The following is a 14,630-nucleotide window of genomic DNA, read 5'->3' on the forward strand; positions in this document are numbered from 1 at the left end:
CTGTGTAGGAGAAAAAGGCATGCCGACGCAGACATTATAGGAGTTGAGTCACCAACGAAGGGAGCGGGCGATGGGTCTCAGGACGGTAAGCCACTTGGACGGAGGGTCCGCCAGTGCATTGAAGGCCGACAGGAACCATTACTGAAGGAGCCAAAACTGCAGTCTTGCCCACGGGGTCACAAATGTTGTCGAGGCCATGTGTCCTAGGGCTATTTGGACATCGCTGGCCTTCACGCACCTGTGGGCGAGGCAAGTCCTGACCGAAGAGCAGAGCGTGGAAAAGGTCTTGAGGGAGATAGGCGGCGCAGTCTTCAAAATCGAGGACGGTGCCTATGAACTTGATCTTTCTGGATGGTGAAAGATGAGGCTTTTCCAAGTTCACCACTAGCCCAAGGGATGTGAGGAGGGACAGGGCGAAGCCAGCATCTCTTTGCAGTGCGTCCATGGAAGGGGGCGGCAAAGAGCCAGTCATCCAAGTATGGGAAGACTCTGGAGCCTCTTTGGTGGAGGTAGGCAATGATTGCAGCCATGCACTGGTGAAGACTCTCGGAGCTGTGGAGAGGCTGAAGGGAAGGACATCGTAGTGGTACATGTCGGGACCGACGGCAAATGACAGGAACCTCTGGTGACTCTCTCGAATCTCCATGTGGAAGTAGGCATCCTTCAAGTCAATCGTCGTGAACCACAGGCCCTGGTGCAACAAGGGCAGAATAGAGGCAAGAGTTACCATACGGAATTGACAGTAGACCAAATAGTTGAGGGACCTCAAGTCTAGAATTGGCCTAATGTCTCCATCGGGTTTGGGACTGTGAAGTATCTAGAGAAAAACATGTAGGAGCTTGAGAGGGGTCAACAGGTGAGATTGCGCCCTTAGTCAAAACAGTGTATACTTCGTCGAGAAGGGTGTCTGAGGGTGTGTGTGTGTGGAAACAACAGTTCCAATTGGAGGGAGCTCTTCGAAGTCGAGGGTGTATCCCCTGCAGACGATGTCAAGGACCCAAGAGTCAGAAGTCACAGAGGCCCAGGTGTTAAAGAAAGGCCTCAAAATGTCACAAAAGGAGTTGGAGGCGATGGAGCACGCAGGAACCCTTCAGGATCTCTTCTTTCCCTGGTCGGTATCCTGTCTGCGGTTCTTGTGATACCGAGCAGGGGGCTGGCAGTGGCCAGAAGAGGACTGGGATGGGTAGCACTGCCTTTGGTGTTCCTGCTGTTGGTATGGGTGATCTTGTTGGAAAGGCTGCTGGCCCTGGCCATGCCACTGCCACTGGCGTTTTCGAAATGGGGTCTGGGATGGTGTAGACATACCATGTTTCTTGGCGGCCACCTTCATACAGTATTTGAAGTTGAGGCACTCATCAGTCTCCTTGTTGAACAGGTCTGCATCGTCGAAGGGCATGTCCTTGATGGTAGCTTTTGCACTCGGGTTCAGATCTGACAAGCAGAGCCAAGCGTGTCTCCTGAGAGCAATAGCAGCCGCCATAGACTTGGCTGAACAGTCAGTGGAGTGCTGAGCCAAACTGATCAGCCAGCTCCCGATGGAGTGGGCCTCGTTGGCAGTCATCTGGGATGTCTGGGATGATGGAAGAGATCTTCTCCATCAAGCACTGTATTTAAGCTCCCATACAGGTGTTGTAATTGGCGACCTTCAGTCCCAGGACGGAGGAGGAGTAGGCCTGCTTTGCTAGGCCGTCAACCTTCTTGGCCTCTCGGTCCACAGGAGACGGAGACATCTTAGGCATAAAGGACTGCTGAAATCCCCTCGACAATCACTGAATTCTGCTTGGGGTGAGCCAACAACCAAGAAGACTGGGAAGGCGCAATCCTGTACAGGGATTGTCTTCCTGGTCGTGGATGTCAGCGAGGCAGGTACATCCCAAGAGCGCTTGGCTATCCTCTCCAGCGACAGCAGCAGTGGAATGGAAGGCAGCATCGGAAACTTGCCGTGAACCCGTCTCTCAACAGGGTCAGCGGCATCATCCTCAGTGTGCGTAATCTGGAGGTCCAGCGTGTTCACCATTTTAATGATGTGTTCCACAAAGGTACTCACGTCGCTGGTGGGAGACGAGGCACCCCGTTGGAACAACTCCTGTGGAGATTGAGGGGCAACCTCGTCCGAGGAGCTCAAATCTATCTGAGACGCACGGGAGTCCCCTTGATGTGAACTGTCATTATCTGATTCAGAGGCGTGAGCATCCAGCACCACATGAGAAGAGGAATGTCGTATCTGAGTGGCAGAAGCAACGATGGAACGCGGTTGGGGAACTGACACGGGCAACGGTACCGGAACTGTTGGTGGAGTGGACTTCGACATTGGTGGCAAAGTAAACTTTGTCGTTGATGGCAAAGTGGGCTTTGACATTGGAGGCACAGTGGATTTAGGGCCTAGTTGACTGTGGACAACTTCACGACTGACTGAGACAAAGTATCTGTCCGTCTCGCTGTCGTAGTAATAGTCTGAGTCCTCCTGGTGATGAACTTCTGCCTCGTGAACTTGAACCCAAGGAACTGGCATTAGTGGCCGGCAACAAGGTGACCGAGAGGTGGTGTCGACCTCCTCCTCGGAGAGCTGGTGGAAGGTCAACATGGCAGGCAGAGAGGCGACTGAGGCCGAAGCTGGTGTCGGATGGGTCAGAGGAGAGCTAGCTTCTAACGGTACCGATGCGTCCTGTGTGGGTACCGAAGGAGTTGTGTGGTGTTTGGAAGAAGACCAGGCGCCTTCAGGAGTCTTGGTACGGGCATTCTTGTGGGAAGAGCCGTGAGCAGAGGCATCTCCTGAATCCAGAGCTGCCTTCTTCTTTGAGGAGCCCTGAGGAGAACCATCTCCTGAATCCAAGGGCCTGTGCCTCTTTTTGGAGGAGGATTTTGAGCTTGAATCCGCTAGGGAGCTTGTATCCTTCCCATTGGCCGAATCCTTCTTGGAGCTTGAGTCCTTAGACTTAGTCTTGTCCTTTTTGGAGGACTTAGACTTGGACTCTGACTGGTGTGCTCCTTCGGTCCCATCACCCTTTCCAGGGGTCACAGTGGTGGCACTTGGCTCAGTGGTGGAGCTCTGGGCCACAGAACCAGCAGTAGCTGGTATCAACTCCGAGGCAGCAGGTGCCAGAGCGGGAAGCAGGCGGAGGCTTCAGGACCTGTTTGTACAGGGCAGCCAACAAGCGGGAGTCGCGATTCTTCCGGGCCTGAGGAGTTAGTGACTTGCAAAGGGCACAAGCGTTGGTATTGTGGGCTTTGCTGAGGCAAGAAGAGTGAGGATCCTATCTGGGGATCTTACCCCCACAGACATCACACTTCTTGAACGGCGCGCCGGAGACATCGTGAGCTGAATCAAAGTCCTTAGGCAAGGTTGTAAAGACGCGCAGAATAGTCAACAATACACGGGGGTGGGTGGGGTGTCAGATCAAGAATGGTCAAGGTGGTCCGAGGTCAATTTTCAGTGAATTAAGCAGAAGCGAAGTTCCTCAAGCAGCTAACACGGTGGAAAAATGGAACTGGGGAAAGAGTGGGAACGCAGGGGACTTATAAAGGTTGGGCGGAGCTACCGCCAAAAAGTTGCAAAGTTAACTTTGCCCAGTGATTCCAGAATTTTTTTATGCAGCAGTGCGCAGGCACAGTACAACCCATTTGTATGATTCACAGAGACCACGAAGAAGAAATATTACTTATAGCTTATAAATGCTTGAGATAAACTGAAAACTTACGTTGTGTGACCTCCATTTCTGGAAAATAGAAGAAATGTTCATTGCACATGTTGCCTTCACAGCAGCAGAAAAACACTTCAGGACTGTCTTTCCTTTCTATGCATTCAGCTCTGAAAGGGTATAAAACCAATTTTACAATGATAGAACTCTGCCTCAGCACAACCATCAGTCAGACTCTGCTCATTAAATTGTTAAAAACCCCTCTGAAAGGTGTCCCTTGGAGTAGGAGTCTGCATTAAAATCGTTTGCAAGTACTAATTCAGTATCCCTTGGTTCAGGCAGGCCATCTGCCCATTTCCTCAAAAGGTGAGAGGATCGTGATAGTCACATCTATAGCCCACTGAGCAGAGCAGCTATATCCTGTATTCCAGAACTCATTCTTATTTTTGCAAAGTACTGAATTGAGCAAAGAGAGAAATGGATTCATCTTAATGAAAAATGATGACTGCACTTTCTAGAGCATAATGACTTCTTTTTGAATGTACATGTGACAGCACCTTGTCAAAAATTGATTACAATTCTGCCACGCTGAAGAATTAATGTAGTTTGACATCGCTTTAACTGTCATGGTCCCATCCTATGGAGTCCTGGGATTTGTAGCTTTTTGTGGCACTAGAGTTCCCTGACAGAGAAGACTAAATATCTCACAAAATGACAAAGTGTCAAACTACATTAATTCTGTTGTATAGATGCAGCCAAAGCTCTAAGACTCGGATCTCAATTCCTTTATAGTTCTCTGTGGGATCAAGACACTATGAACATGTGACAGAAAGAAAACCTCCTTATGGCCAACTGAAACATAAATTTTGCAGAACTCTGAATTATAGTCTTCACCAAACATTTTTTAAACATATGCATGCATGTAGACATGCGCACACAAACACTGTAGAAGTTTATTTATAAAACAGAGAATGTAACAGTAGGAGTAGTTTGCTTGCCTGTCATAGCAGTTAATATCATCCAGCCAGCAACCTTTTTTCACAATTTCAATAGATCCAGAAATATTCTTCCATGTTGCAAAGCAGTGTCGTCTTTTATCTTTCTCACCATAACACGACTCAATGCCACTGCGATTTGTTCTATCATTTTCCCAATTTGCATTGTAGAAGATGCACTCCTGTGTTTCTGATCTGCCTAGTATGGCACCTACAAAGGATTAAATGTTATTAAAAACTAAGCCATTAGATAAGGTTACCAAACATTTCAAGCACTCAGAAAAAAAGCTGTATTCTAAAATTCACATATTACTGCATCCCTCCACCCCCATACTTATGTTTGTACCTCAAGTCAGCATTCATTTCAAAAACATTCTAAATGGTGGAATACTGTTTTTACCTATTGATTTTTGTTTGATATCTGTACAATCTCTGTCTGTACAATCTTTCAGATTTGCAGCAGAAACATTATTTATTCAATAGTAATACTTAATCGAAAAAAACACCAGTATCAGTCTATTGCTAAAATTCTGTTGTTGTCCTCCTCGGTCTAATAAAGCCCATATACAGTGCGCCCGCGCTACAGGTGGGCACCCCATACATGGCTTCCAGCTTATGTGGAAGCCGCGCAACGGGAGAATGAATGGTGCACGCGCCTGTGGCGTGCACACTCTCCTGTGCCGCGAGCATGAGCCCCAATTGAATGGGACTTGAGCTTATGCACTATTCAGCTTATACGGGGAGGGGGGGGGGGGTCCGGAATGGATCCCCTGCGTAAGCCAAGAGTGCACTGTATATTCTTTTGGTTTAATAGGTAGTACAGTATTATGGACTGCATCATTGTTTTAATGATAAATAATTTGATTAGTTCAGGTGTTCCTTGGTTTCATAAAAGTGAGGATTCAGGGAGTAAATAAATTTGTGGAAGAACCATCCTTCCCTTTTCCTCCCTTTGATTTATACCAAGGATTCCCAACCAGTGCGCCAAGGAGCCCTTAGGTCTCCGTGTGCACTTTCCAGGTGCCCCACAGCTGCTCCAGGAAAATGAAAGAAACTGCAATAGCTATAGCAAGTACATTTCTATATCGCTTATCAGTGCACTTAAGCATTCCCTAAGCGGTTTACAAAGTGTAAGCTAACTGCCCCCAACAAGCTGGTACCCATTTTAGCAACCCCAGAAGGATGCCAGGCTGAGCCCCTGGCTGGTACTGACCTCACAACCTTGTGGCTGTGAAATGCTACAGTACAGGTATATAACCACTGTGCCACCAGTGCTCCTTAGATATAAAAATTGAATGAAATTGAAGAATAAGAATATATTCTTATATATACTCCTAAACACCATTAACTTGTAAGACAAGGATAGGCCTCTTAGAGGCTCTGCCATAGAAATAAGGGCTTCACGAGTCAAAAAGGTTGGGAACCCTGGATTTATGCATACGTAAAGTCAGACAATCTCAGAATGGCCACAGTTTTCCATTAGCAAGTGTAAATACAATGTAGCGGGAGGGGGGTAATTTGGCAGTAATTTACCAATTTTCTTAGGGGAATGAAATATAAAGTCAGTACTGTTTCCAGAGACAAATAATAATAATAGGATTTATTTATATACCGCCCAATCACTGGGAATCCGAGCGGTTTACAACAGAGGGGATACTAGATGGTTCCCTGCCCGCAGGCTTACAATCTAAAAGACACAACACAAAAGGAGAAGGGAATTGTGAGGGAGGGAGGAAATCAGGTCCAGCAGTTCTTCTCTCCCTCTGAGGTCTGGACCAAGGCAGATGGACTGGAGGGAGGGATCTGCTTCTTCCAGGCAGGTCGGTTAACCTAGCCTGCCTCTCTCTCCCTCAAGACTGAGGATGAAGTGAGGGCTTGTCTTCTTCCAGGCAGGCCTGTTGGAGCTAGCCTGCCTCTCTCTCTCTCCCTCAAGATGGTGGCTGAAGGGAGGGAAATGAGGTGCTGATGGAAGTTTATACTACAGTGGGCCCTTGGAATCTGCTGTAGTTTGGATCTGGGGTCCCCTGTGAATAGCAAAATTTGTGGATTCTCAAATTCCATTAAATACAATGGAATAGTAAAACAGTGTTCCCTGATATTTTTTAAAATATATTTTCAAGCTATGGATGGCTGAATTCTGGATAAAGAATCCATGGATATGGAAGGCCAACTGTACAAGGAATCTTTCTTTATGATGCAGAAAGTTCTCTAATCATGACATTTCACATTTAAAGAGAAACAAAATGGGAAGATTTCTTTTCTGTCTAAATAAAATCATCCAAATAATGGAACACACAAATAATTTATCAGCTCTTGTATGGAGTTGTTTATTGTGTACTCCTTCTTTATTAGCTTGGGAAAATGAAATAAATCAATGAAGAAATCCAGAAGCTGACCATAGCTGTGACAGGGCACCATGTATATCCCCACCCTGTTCTTGGGATTTATTTTACATGAAAAGTTTCCTGGGCAGTTATAAAACATTTGCAGGAAAACATCTCTATGGAAGTCAGAGTAATTCATGTCACTGAATGCTAAATCTGGCAGGGAAGAAGTCTGTGGGGTAACTTTAATTATCACATTTTCTGCAGTCGTAGAAATTGTTTAAATGGGGAATTTCTGGTTGGAATGAAGACCCCCTAACATGCAACATGGTGATAATGAACTTCCTTTTCACTGAAATTTACATTAGTAAGTCCACTGAATTGACTGAACACTCAGAAAATTGTTTTTATAGCACAGAATAAGATTAAACTCAAGGAAAGAACACACATTCTTGTCTCTACTACTGGCTTGGGGACGAATAATTTTGGCAATCTCTCACAGCAATGAAATTCAGTATTTCTGTATTATTTACTTTGGACAGATCTCACATCTGTCCCTGGGAAGATGTAAACACAGCTTTCAATGAAAAACCCAAAATTTCCTGTTCAAACAATTAGACAAGTAATTCTAATCTTCCTGTGTGTGAATTAAACCATTAATTCATCATACATCCTCTCCATCTTTTGGCTGCCCTGCACTCCATGCTCTATATCCAGCTTCAACACAAATATCCTTTTCATTGCCCCCCTGTAGACCTCTGCAACTCCAGTAGTCAGCCATGGAAGGCTCCCCACTCCATTCCAGCATTGTTCTGAGGTGTTGAAATTCAGAAAATTATCTCTTAACATCCCTGCCGTAATGCTACCACATCTGATAACATTTAACATAAATGTTTTACATAATCTTCAGCTAAAACTGTTTTGCCCCAGACCACCATTTCTAACTTACATGTGATGGCAGCAAGCAGATTCAATGTACAATACTATATTGTGCTGTGGAGACTCAACTTCTTATCTTTCTACAAGTAGTATTCACTCTATCCATCAGTGGATTTTATGCCAGTCACCATTTAACTGTCTTAATTGTAGTCCCATCCTCTCACAGACATAGCAAATGCCTGATTTATTTAACAGAAGTTCCTGATTTCATCCTGGCTCATTTCTACAACATGATCATTACAAGCTTCTAGAAAACCTGTGTTTCTGCTCTGGTAACTCTTGATCATTCGTATATATTTATTAAACATTGTATTGTGTCTTTTATACTCACTTTACAAAGCTGTTAAACTCATTTTCTAAGTATCAAAATAATTGCTGTGTCTAGTTTCTCTTTTTGGCTTTAATATTTTATTGTAGTGTTCAGACTTAAAAATATCTAGATATCCCTTAAGAGATTCTGATTTTTTAAAAAGATAGCTGTATTATTTTTGTGGCATTTCGACTAAACTGATTACACACAAGAATCAACCATTTTACAAGATCATGACTGAAAAAAGAAGACTAGAAGATAAGATGGAAAGAAGCACAGGGAACGAATGGCATTATTAGATTTTTGAGATAAAAATGACAGCAAAGAGAAAAAAATTATCAGGCCAAGAATATGAATGGGAAGCTCCCAATTATCTGAATGCTCATTCAAAATAAACAATATGTTAATACAAAGTAAAATGTTGTTAAGACATGTTCGAGGGATTTTTGCCCATCAAAACACCCATAGTTACACATTTGTGATTATTTATCCAGGATTTAGGATTTCTGGATGTGAAGAGACCACATTTTAGCTTCAACAGGGCAATCCTGAACAGGGTGCCAATGGACTGGGACTTTATGATTTTAGAGTTCTACAACTAACAAAGGTAAAATAATATTTTTTAAAAATTGGGACTTCATTGGCATGTTTTACCTTAACAACATCTAAAAGTTTTCCTGATACAAAAGCATGGAGGCTTCCTGAGAAATCCAGTGTGCTGTATGTCTAAAAAAGGGGCTTGTAGCATCATAAAGGATTAGAGGCAAATTAGATCTGAAAGGCAGCAGCTATTTGTCTTGCTAAAGGAATTTAAAGTTTATTCCTGGACTTTAAGAATCTCCCAGTACCTACAGGGAGCTACCTGCATGAATACCCCTCCACACGATCTGACCTGAGGACAACAGCCATAACATCTTGACAAAATGCAGACCTAGCATTGTCATTCCCCCCTTTCTCCTGTATGGATTTTAACAACTTTGCCTGATGGAAGAAGCCAGTGGAGCTTTGAAAGCTTGCAGCATGTATATTCTGCATTTTGCAATCACTATTTTGTGGATTTTTGATGTTTTTGTGATTACTTTAACGTAAAAATGAATTGATATACTGTGCATGTATACCGTGTGCCTTTGCTTTCTACTTATGACGGCCTTAAGGCCATATCATAGTGTTTTCTTGGCAAGATCTGTTCAGAGGAGATTTGCCAATGCCTCCCCCTGAGGCTAAGAGATGTAATTTGCCCAAAGTTTCATTGCTGAGCATGAATCAAACCCTGATTTCCAGAGCCATAATCCAATGTTCAAACCACTATGTCATGCTGCCCTTTTAACGTAAAACAAACTGCTATACTATAATGAAACGTAATGCTGTAAAGCCAATACTGGGCTCTCAGTTGCACTTTCCTGTAATATCACCAGACTCTTAACAATTGTGTCTACATATAAACCACAAAAGTTCAACACTTTTAGAAAAAGAGAATATGATAAAATGTGATACAATTAATGTTAACAGATGATTACAATTATAGAAAAATCAGATCCTCTATTGTGATAATGTCAGTCTTTAAAATCTAACTTCTGTAAAGCACATCACATTTTGTCAACAGTGCTTAACTTCTAATTTCTACATCCTTCTAAGCCACATTTGGGCAAAGTGTGGCATGTCAATATAGTGGGGTACTTGTAGCCCCCAAGACCATTTCTGTGGCACACAGGGCTGTTTTTGTGTTACCCTAGAGGTTAAAAAAAAAAGTCTCAAAATTCCCTCCCAAGCCCTTTAGCACATGTGAAATTTCACCACAACTGGAGGCTCCAGGAGTCAAATACATTAAAAAAAAACCAGAAAGGAGATTGGCCCCCAAATACCTGAGGGGTGTGTGTGTGTGTGTGTGTGTCCCCACTAAGCTTTGCATGCAATCTGAGCTAATTTAGGCCCCAAGAGAAAAATAAAATAAGAAGTGAACAAATATGTTAATTGTTTTTGGATTATTTTTCAGATAATTTAGTAAAATTTTCAAAGGTTCAGTAGAAAGCTTACAGTCAGTTATTTGCCCATTATTTTTTTAAAGGCCTGAAAACAATAAACTGCGCTTTAATCTCATGGCATTTCAAAAATAAAAGCAACTGGTGAAAAATTAATCACACTGACAATACTTAATGTGTTCTAATCCACAAATTATCTAACAGATATTAGAGCCGTTACTAATATTCCATTCATAAGACATCTAGCACCAGAAACACAATACATGTCCATGTGGTTTAATTTAGGACAAATGGCAACTACCATACATATGCAACTATAACCTGACCTCATATAGAAGTTCAGAAACTGTTTAAATTGAGAGGAAGATTTTTTTCAGGTGATAAAGAATACTGTGCTTTAGAAATTCATAGCTATTTCAGATGGGTGGAACTACAATTGTGAAATATAAACATTTCTTTATATGCCTGTATTTCCCTCTTCCAACATATTTGTCAAAGTCTTGGCAATATTATTGATCTTTTTCTCCCATATAATCTTGTATGTATCCCAGAACACCACGGTTTAAAATCTGGTGCAGTCCTGCTAAAAATGTATACTACTATGTTTCATTTTATCTGCTACAATTTATTCAGTAAATATAATTTATCACCCTATTTTGTCTGTTTTGATTTATCCAATTTCAAATACATAATTAGTGAAAGTACAGTGAAAGATTTTGAGTCCCAACAGGTTGTATCCAGCTATGTCTGTTCATAAGCAAAGCAGATACCACTATCAAAAGCAGATTCTACTTACTACACCTGTGTACCCTCCGCTTCTACTATAATGCTGATATTTGACCTCTGCTTTAAATAATCATGAAATTATAAGAAAGCATTAATATAAAAGGTAAAAGTAGTCCCTGGACATGAATATCTAGTCATAACTGACTAGGGGACAGGGGTCATCTCTGTTTCTAAGCTGAAGAGCCAGCGAGCTACTGCATCCCTAAAAAAGGTAACAAATATCAAAATTAGCCATCAAAACTGTTTTTCACAGCCTTATTGCATTGATGCATTAATGCATTTCCCAAACATATCTGTACATGTTTTGCACATGCTTTTCATTTTTTAAGCCTGGAGAAGTGGGATGTGGTGAATACTATGTCTGACTTGTGCCAAACCACTTCAGTTAAAATACATGTTGAAGAGGTTATTTTGAACTAAGAGCATTTAAATCCTACCCTTCTGCCCCAAATGGGACTAATAAAGGCAGTGAATAGCCCTAAGGGTTAAATGACTGTGAAGCAATTTAAGAAAAAATCAGGTAAGGACAGGTTGCATACTTGTAACTATAGATCTTTTGAGTGGTCATCTGTGAACTCATGCAACTGGGTATTCTGTGCCTGTGCATCTTTGGAACCTTTTAAAATAGTTATATAAGTTGGCCCTCTACATCCATGGATTTAAGCATCTACGGCTTGAAAAATATTCCAAAACAAACCTTGTATTTTGCCATTTTTAAAATAAGGGACACCATCTTACTACGCCACTGTATTTAATGGGACTTGAGCATCCACAGATTTTGGTATCTAAGGCAGGGGGAGGGAGCGACCAAACCCCAAAGGATAACTATGGCGCGTTACAGACCGCCCCTTTGGGGCGGCCTGTAGGCGCTCCTTTCCCCGCCGGATTGGGGCCTCAGCTGCCACAGCGGCAGCCTCTGACGCCCCGATCTGCCGCTTTTCAGGCCGTGGGGAAGCGGCAAAAGGCCGCTTCCCCGTGGCCTGGAAAGGGGTGTCCATGGGGCTTCATGCCCCAAGGACACTCGACGGTGGCAGGGATGTGGAGAAAGGGGCCGCTTGGCCCCTTTCTCATTTGCGTTGCTGGTGCAGCCGTGTAGAGGCTGTGCCAGCGACACAAATTGTGGAAGGAGCTCCAAAACGGAGCTCCTTCCGGGGCCGCGGAAAGGGTGCCCCAGGCGCCCTCGCACAGCCCCACTACATCACTTCTGCGCCGCCCCATTTGGAGGTGGCACAGTTGTGACGTAGTCATGGCGGCCCCCGTGTGGAATGGGCGCCGCCATTTTGTACGTCCTGGGGACATACTAGAGTTAGGTGCGTGCGTAAGGCACGCACTTTCCCTAACCCTAGGATGTCCCCAGGATGTACTTTACGTCCGTTGTAACGGGCCTAAGGCTCATTGTAGGTTGCTATACTTCAAACTGGAAAACAAAACTGCCCTTCCAGTTGAGCATCCGATTGGTAGTGTGATAGAAAGTCAGTTGTTGTGATCACACAGCAGCCCTGCATACATCATCTAATTATATGCTACTCAGGAAGGCTGAGGAAGCAGCTATTGCTCTGATGGAATGAGCTTGAATTCAAAGAGAAGATTCTTTTTAGCCAGATCGTAAGCAAGGTGAATCACTGAAACCACCAACTTCGAGAAATGCTGTGCCAATGCTGTCTGACCTAGTTTTGAGTCCGAATAACACAAACAACCTGGCATTTATTTATTTTTTTTGAATTTGACATTCAGTCAACATAGAATGCAAGCTTTCTATAAACATCAAGTGTAGAACACATTGGCAGGATCAAGCCAACATTCCAGAGACCAGTGAACATACCTCAGCATTGTGAGATTCATGTAAGGTGAATCCTGTAAGGGATCGAAGAGATGTAGGAACCAAGACTGTAGTGATGGAAATCAAAAATGAGCCAATGGGGTGACCGCAGTGAAAGACGCCATACTACTGAGCAATACCTAAATATATTTGGCAGGAAGTCTCCAGGTGTGCCGACATCTCACAATGGTCTGGATCAAGTTATGAAAACTCACTTCCAAGAGGCAAGCAGGAACTGAGGTCAAACTGAGGCTACCTCCAATGAATTTTACTATCTGAGAAGGGGTGAGGCAGGATTTCTCCAGGTTGACAACCAGACCCAGGGAATCAAGTCATTCCAGAGTATACAGTCAATGTACAGTGTTAATGGATGTCTCATTCATGTGACAAGAAGCCACTCATCAATATATAGGAAAATTACAATACCTCTCTGTCTCAACCAGGCAACAACTATGGCTATATACCCTGTAAACACCCTGAGTGTCTTGGAGAGTCTGAAAGGAAGGACACAGAATTGAAACACTCTTCTTCCCACAATGAACAGCAGAAAGCATTGGTGCAATGGTCAAATCTCAATATGAAAGTAGGCATCCTTGTGATTAAGTGTAATGAACCAGTAACAGGGGAAGGATGAACAATAGAGTAACCATCCAGAAGAGCTTGGGTGAAATGCAGGAACAGGCATCTCTGAGGTCCAAGATGAGTCGAGGACCTTCGTCCTTATTGCTGATGATGAAATATCAAGAGAATAAACAACTGGATCAATGTTACAGGGATGGCAGGGCTTGATGGCACTTTGTTGAACAAGGTCAAGAGAGTTGGAAGAGGGCCAACATGCATTACCCCAGTTGGAGGGCACTCCTCAACTCAATGGCAGGCCCTTTCCTGATGATGTTGAGAACTCAAATGTCAGTGGTAATTGCCACCCAGGCATGGTGGAAGCAGTAATCTGTCACCAAATGTTGCAGAGGTATGAAGAAGAATGAGAGAGGAGTCAAAGGCATCTGTTTCCCAAGTCATGATCTTTTTCTTGAAGGTGGGTTTCTCTTTTGGTGAATATTGTTGCTTGCTATAAGATGATGAAGGCTGTGATGGAGGCTGATAGCATCTGGATGAGATGGACTGTAAGATCATTATACCTTAGTATTAAGTATTGGTATTTTGCTGTTTAGGGTAGTTCCTATGTGACTACAGTAACTATCATTTCTCTCACTGTCATCATTATACCCTTAGTATTATTTGTCATTCAAGTCTTTCATGAACATGTTGGTGTTCTAAGGTGTTTCTTGCCCCCAGACAAATCATTCAAAATCATGTTATCTTTGGGTTCAAAGAAGCAGTATTTGCCTATGTTAAAAACAAATCTGATAAAATTTCTTTCCTTTTTCATCTCTTGAATATGATGAGCTGTATTTATGAAATAAATACTAGCAATGCTTCAGTATTTGTGAGAAACATTGCAAGACTTTCCCATTTCTTTGACGGAGCACTTGTTGGACAATGTCAGAGAACTAGATTGTTTATATTAGAGTATATTTGAACGTCTGCTGTGAATTTATTTTAAAGCAGAAATAGGATGTATGCACTCGATTTATTTATCAGATTTTTATCCCCCCTTCCCATATTAAAGTTTGGTTCTAGTAAGCAATACCATTTCACTTCTAAGAACCACTGAAAATAGGTCAGGTTGAGAAAATGCAATGGCCAACTCATTCTGACCCTATAAATTAGTGGTCCCCAAACTATGCCCTTTAAAAGATTTTGGACTTCAGCTCCCAGAAGCCTCAGCCATGTTGGCCAACGGTCTGGGATTCTGGGAGCTGGAGTCCAAAATCTTTTA

At 43.1% G+C, this 14,630-nt stretch overlaps 1 protein-coding gene across 3 annotated transcripts in view; it reads right to left on the reverse strand.

Moving 5' to 3' along the window:
- Positions 1-14,630, reverse strand: part of ACVR2A (activin A receptor type 2A) — a 77,522-nt gene that overhangs the window by 38,556 nt on the left and 24,336 nt on the right. For all 3 annotated transcript variants that reach the window (XM_089520066.1, XM_089520065.1, XM_089520067.1), the window contains exons 2-3: positions 4,637-4,844; positions 3,699-3,808 (exon numbers count right to left, since the gene is read on the reverse strand). In XM_089520066.1, the coding sequence (XP_089376192.1) occupies positions 3,699-3,808; positions 4,637-4,844 (318 nt within the window). The remainder of the gene's footprint in view (positions 1-3,698; positions 3,809-4,636; positions 4,845-14,630) is intronic.

The sequence above is a fragment of the Sceloporus occidentalis genome, unplaced genomic scaffold, assembly GCF_023333645.1.
Source record: "Sceloporus occidentalis isolate IW3139 unplaced genomic scaffold, rSceOcc1.0.p SCAF_4, whole genome shotgun sequence".
Lineage (NCBI taxonomy): Eukaryota > Metazoa > Chordata > Lepidosauria > Squamata > Phrynosomatidae > Sceloporus > Sceloporus occidentalis.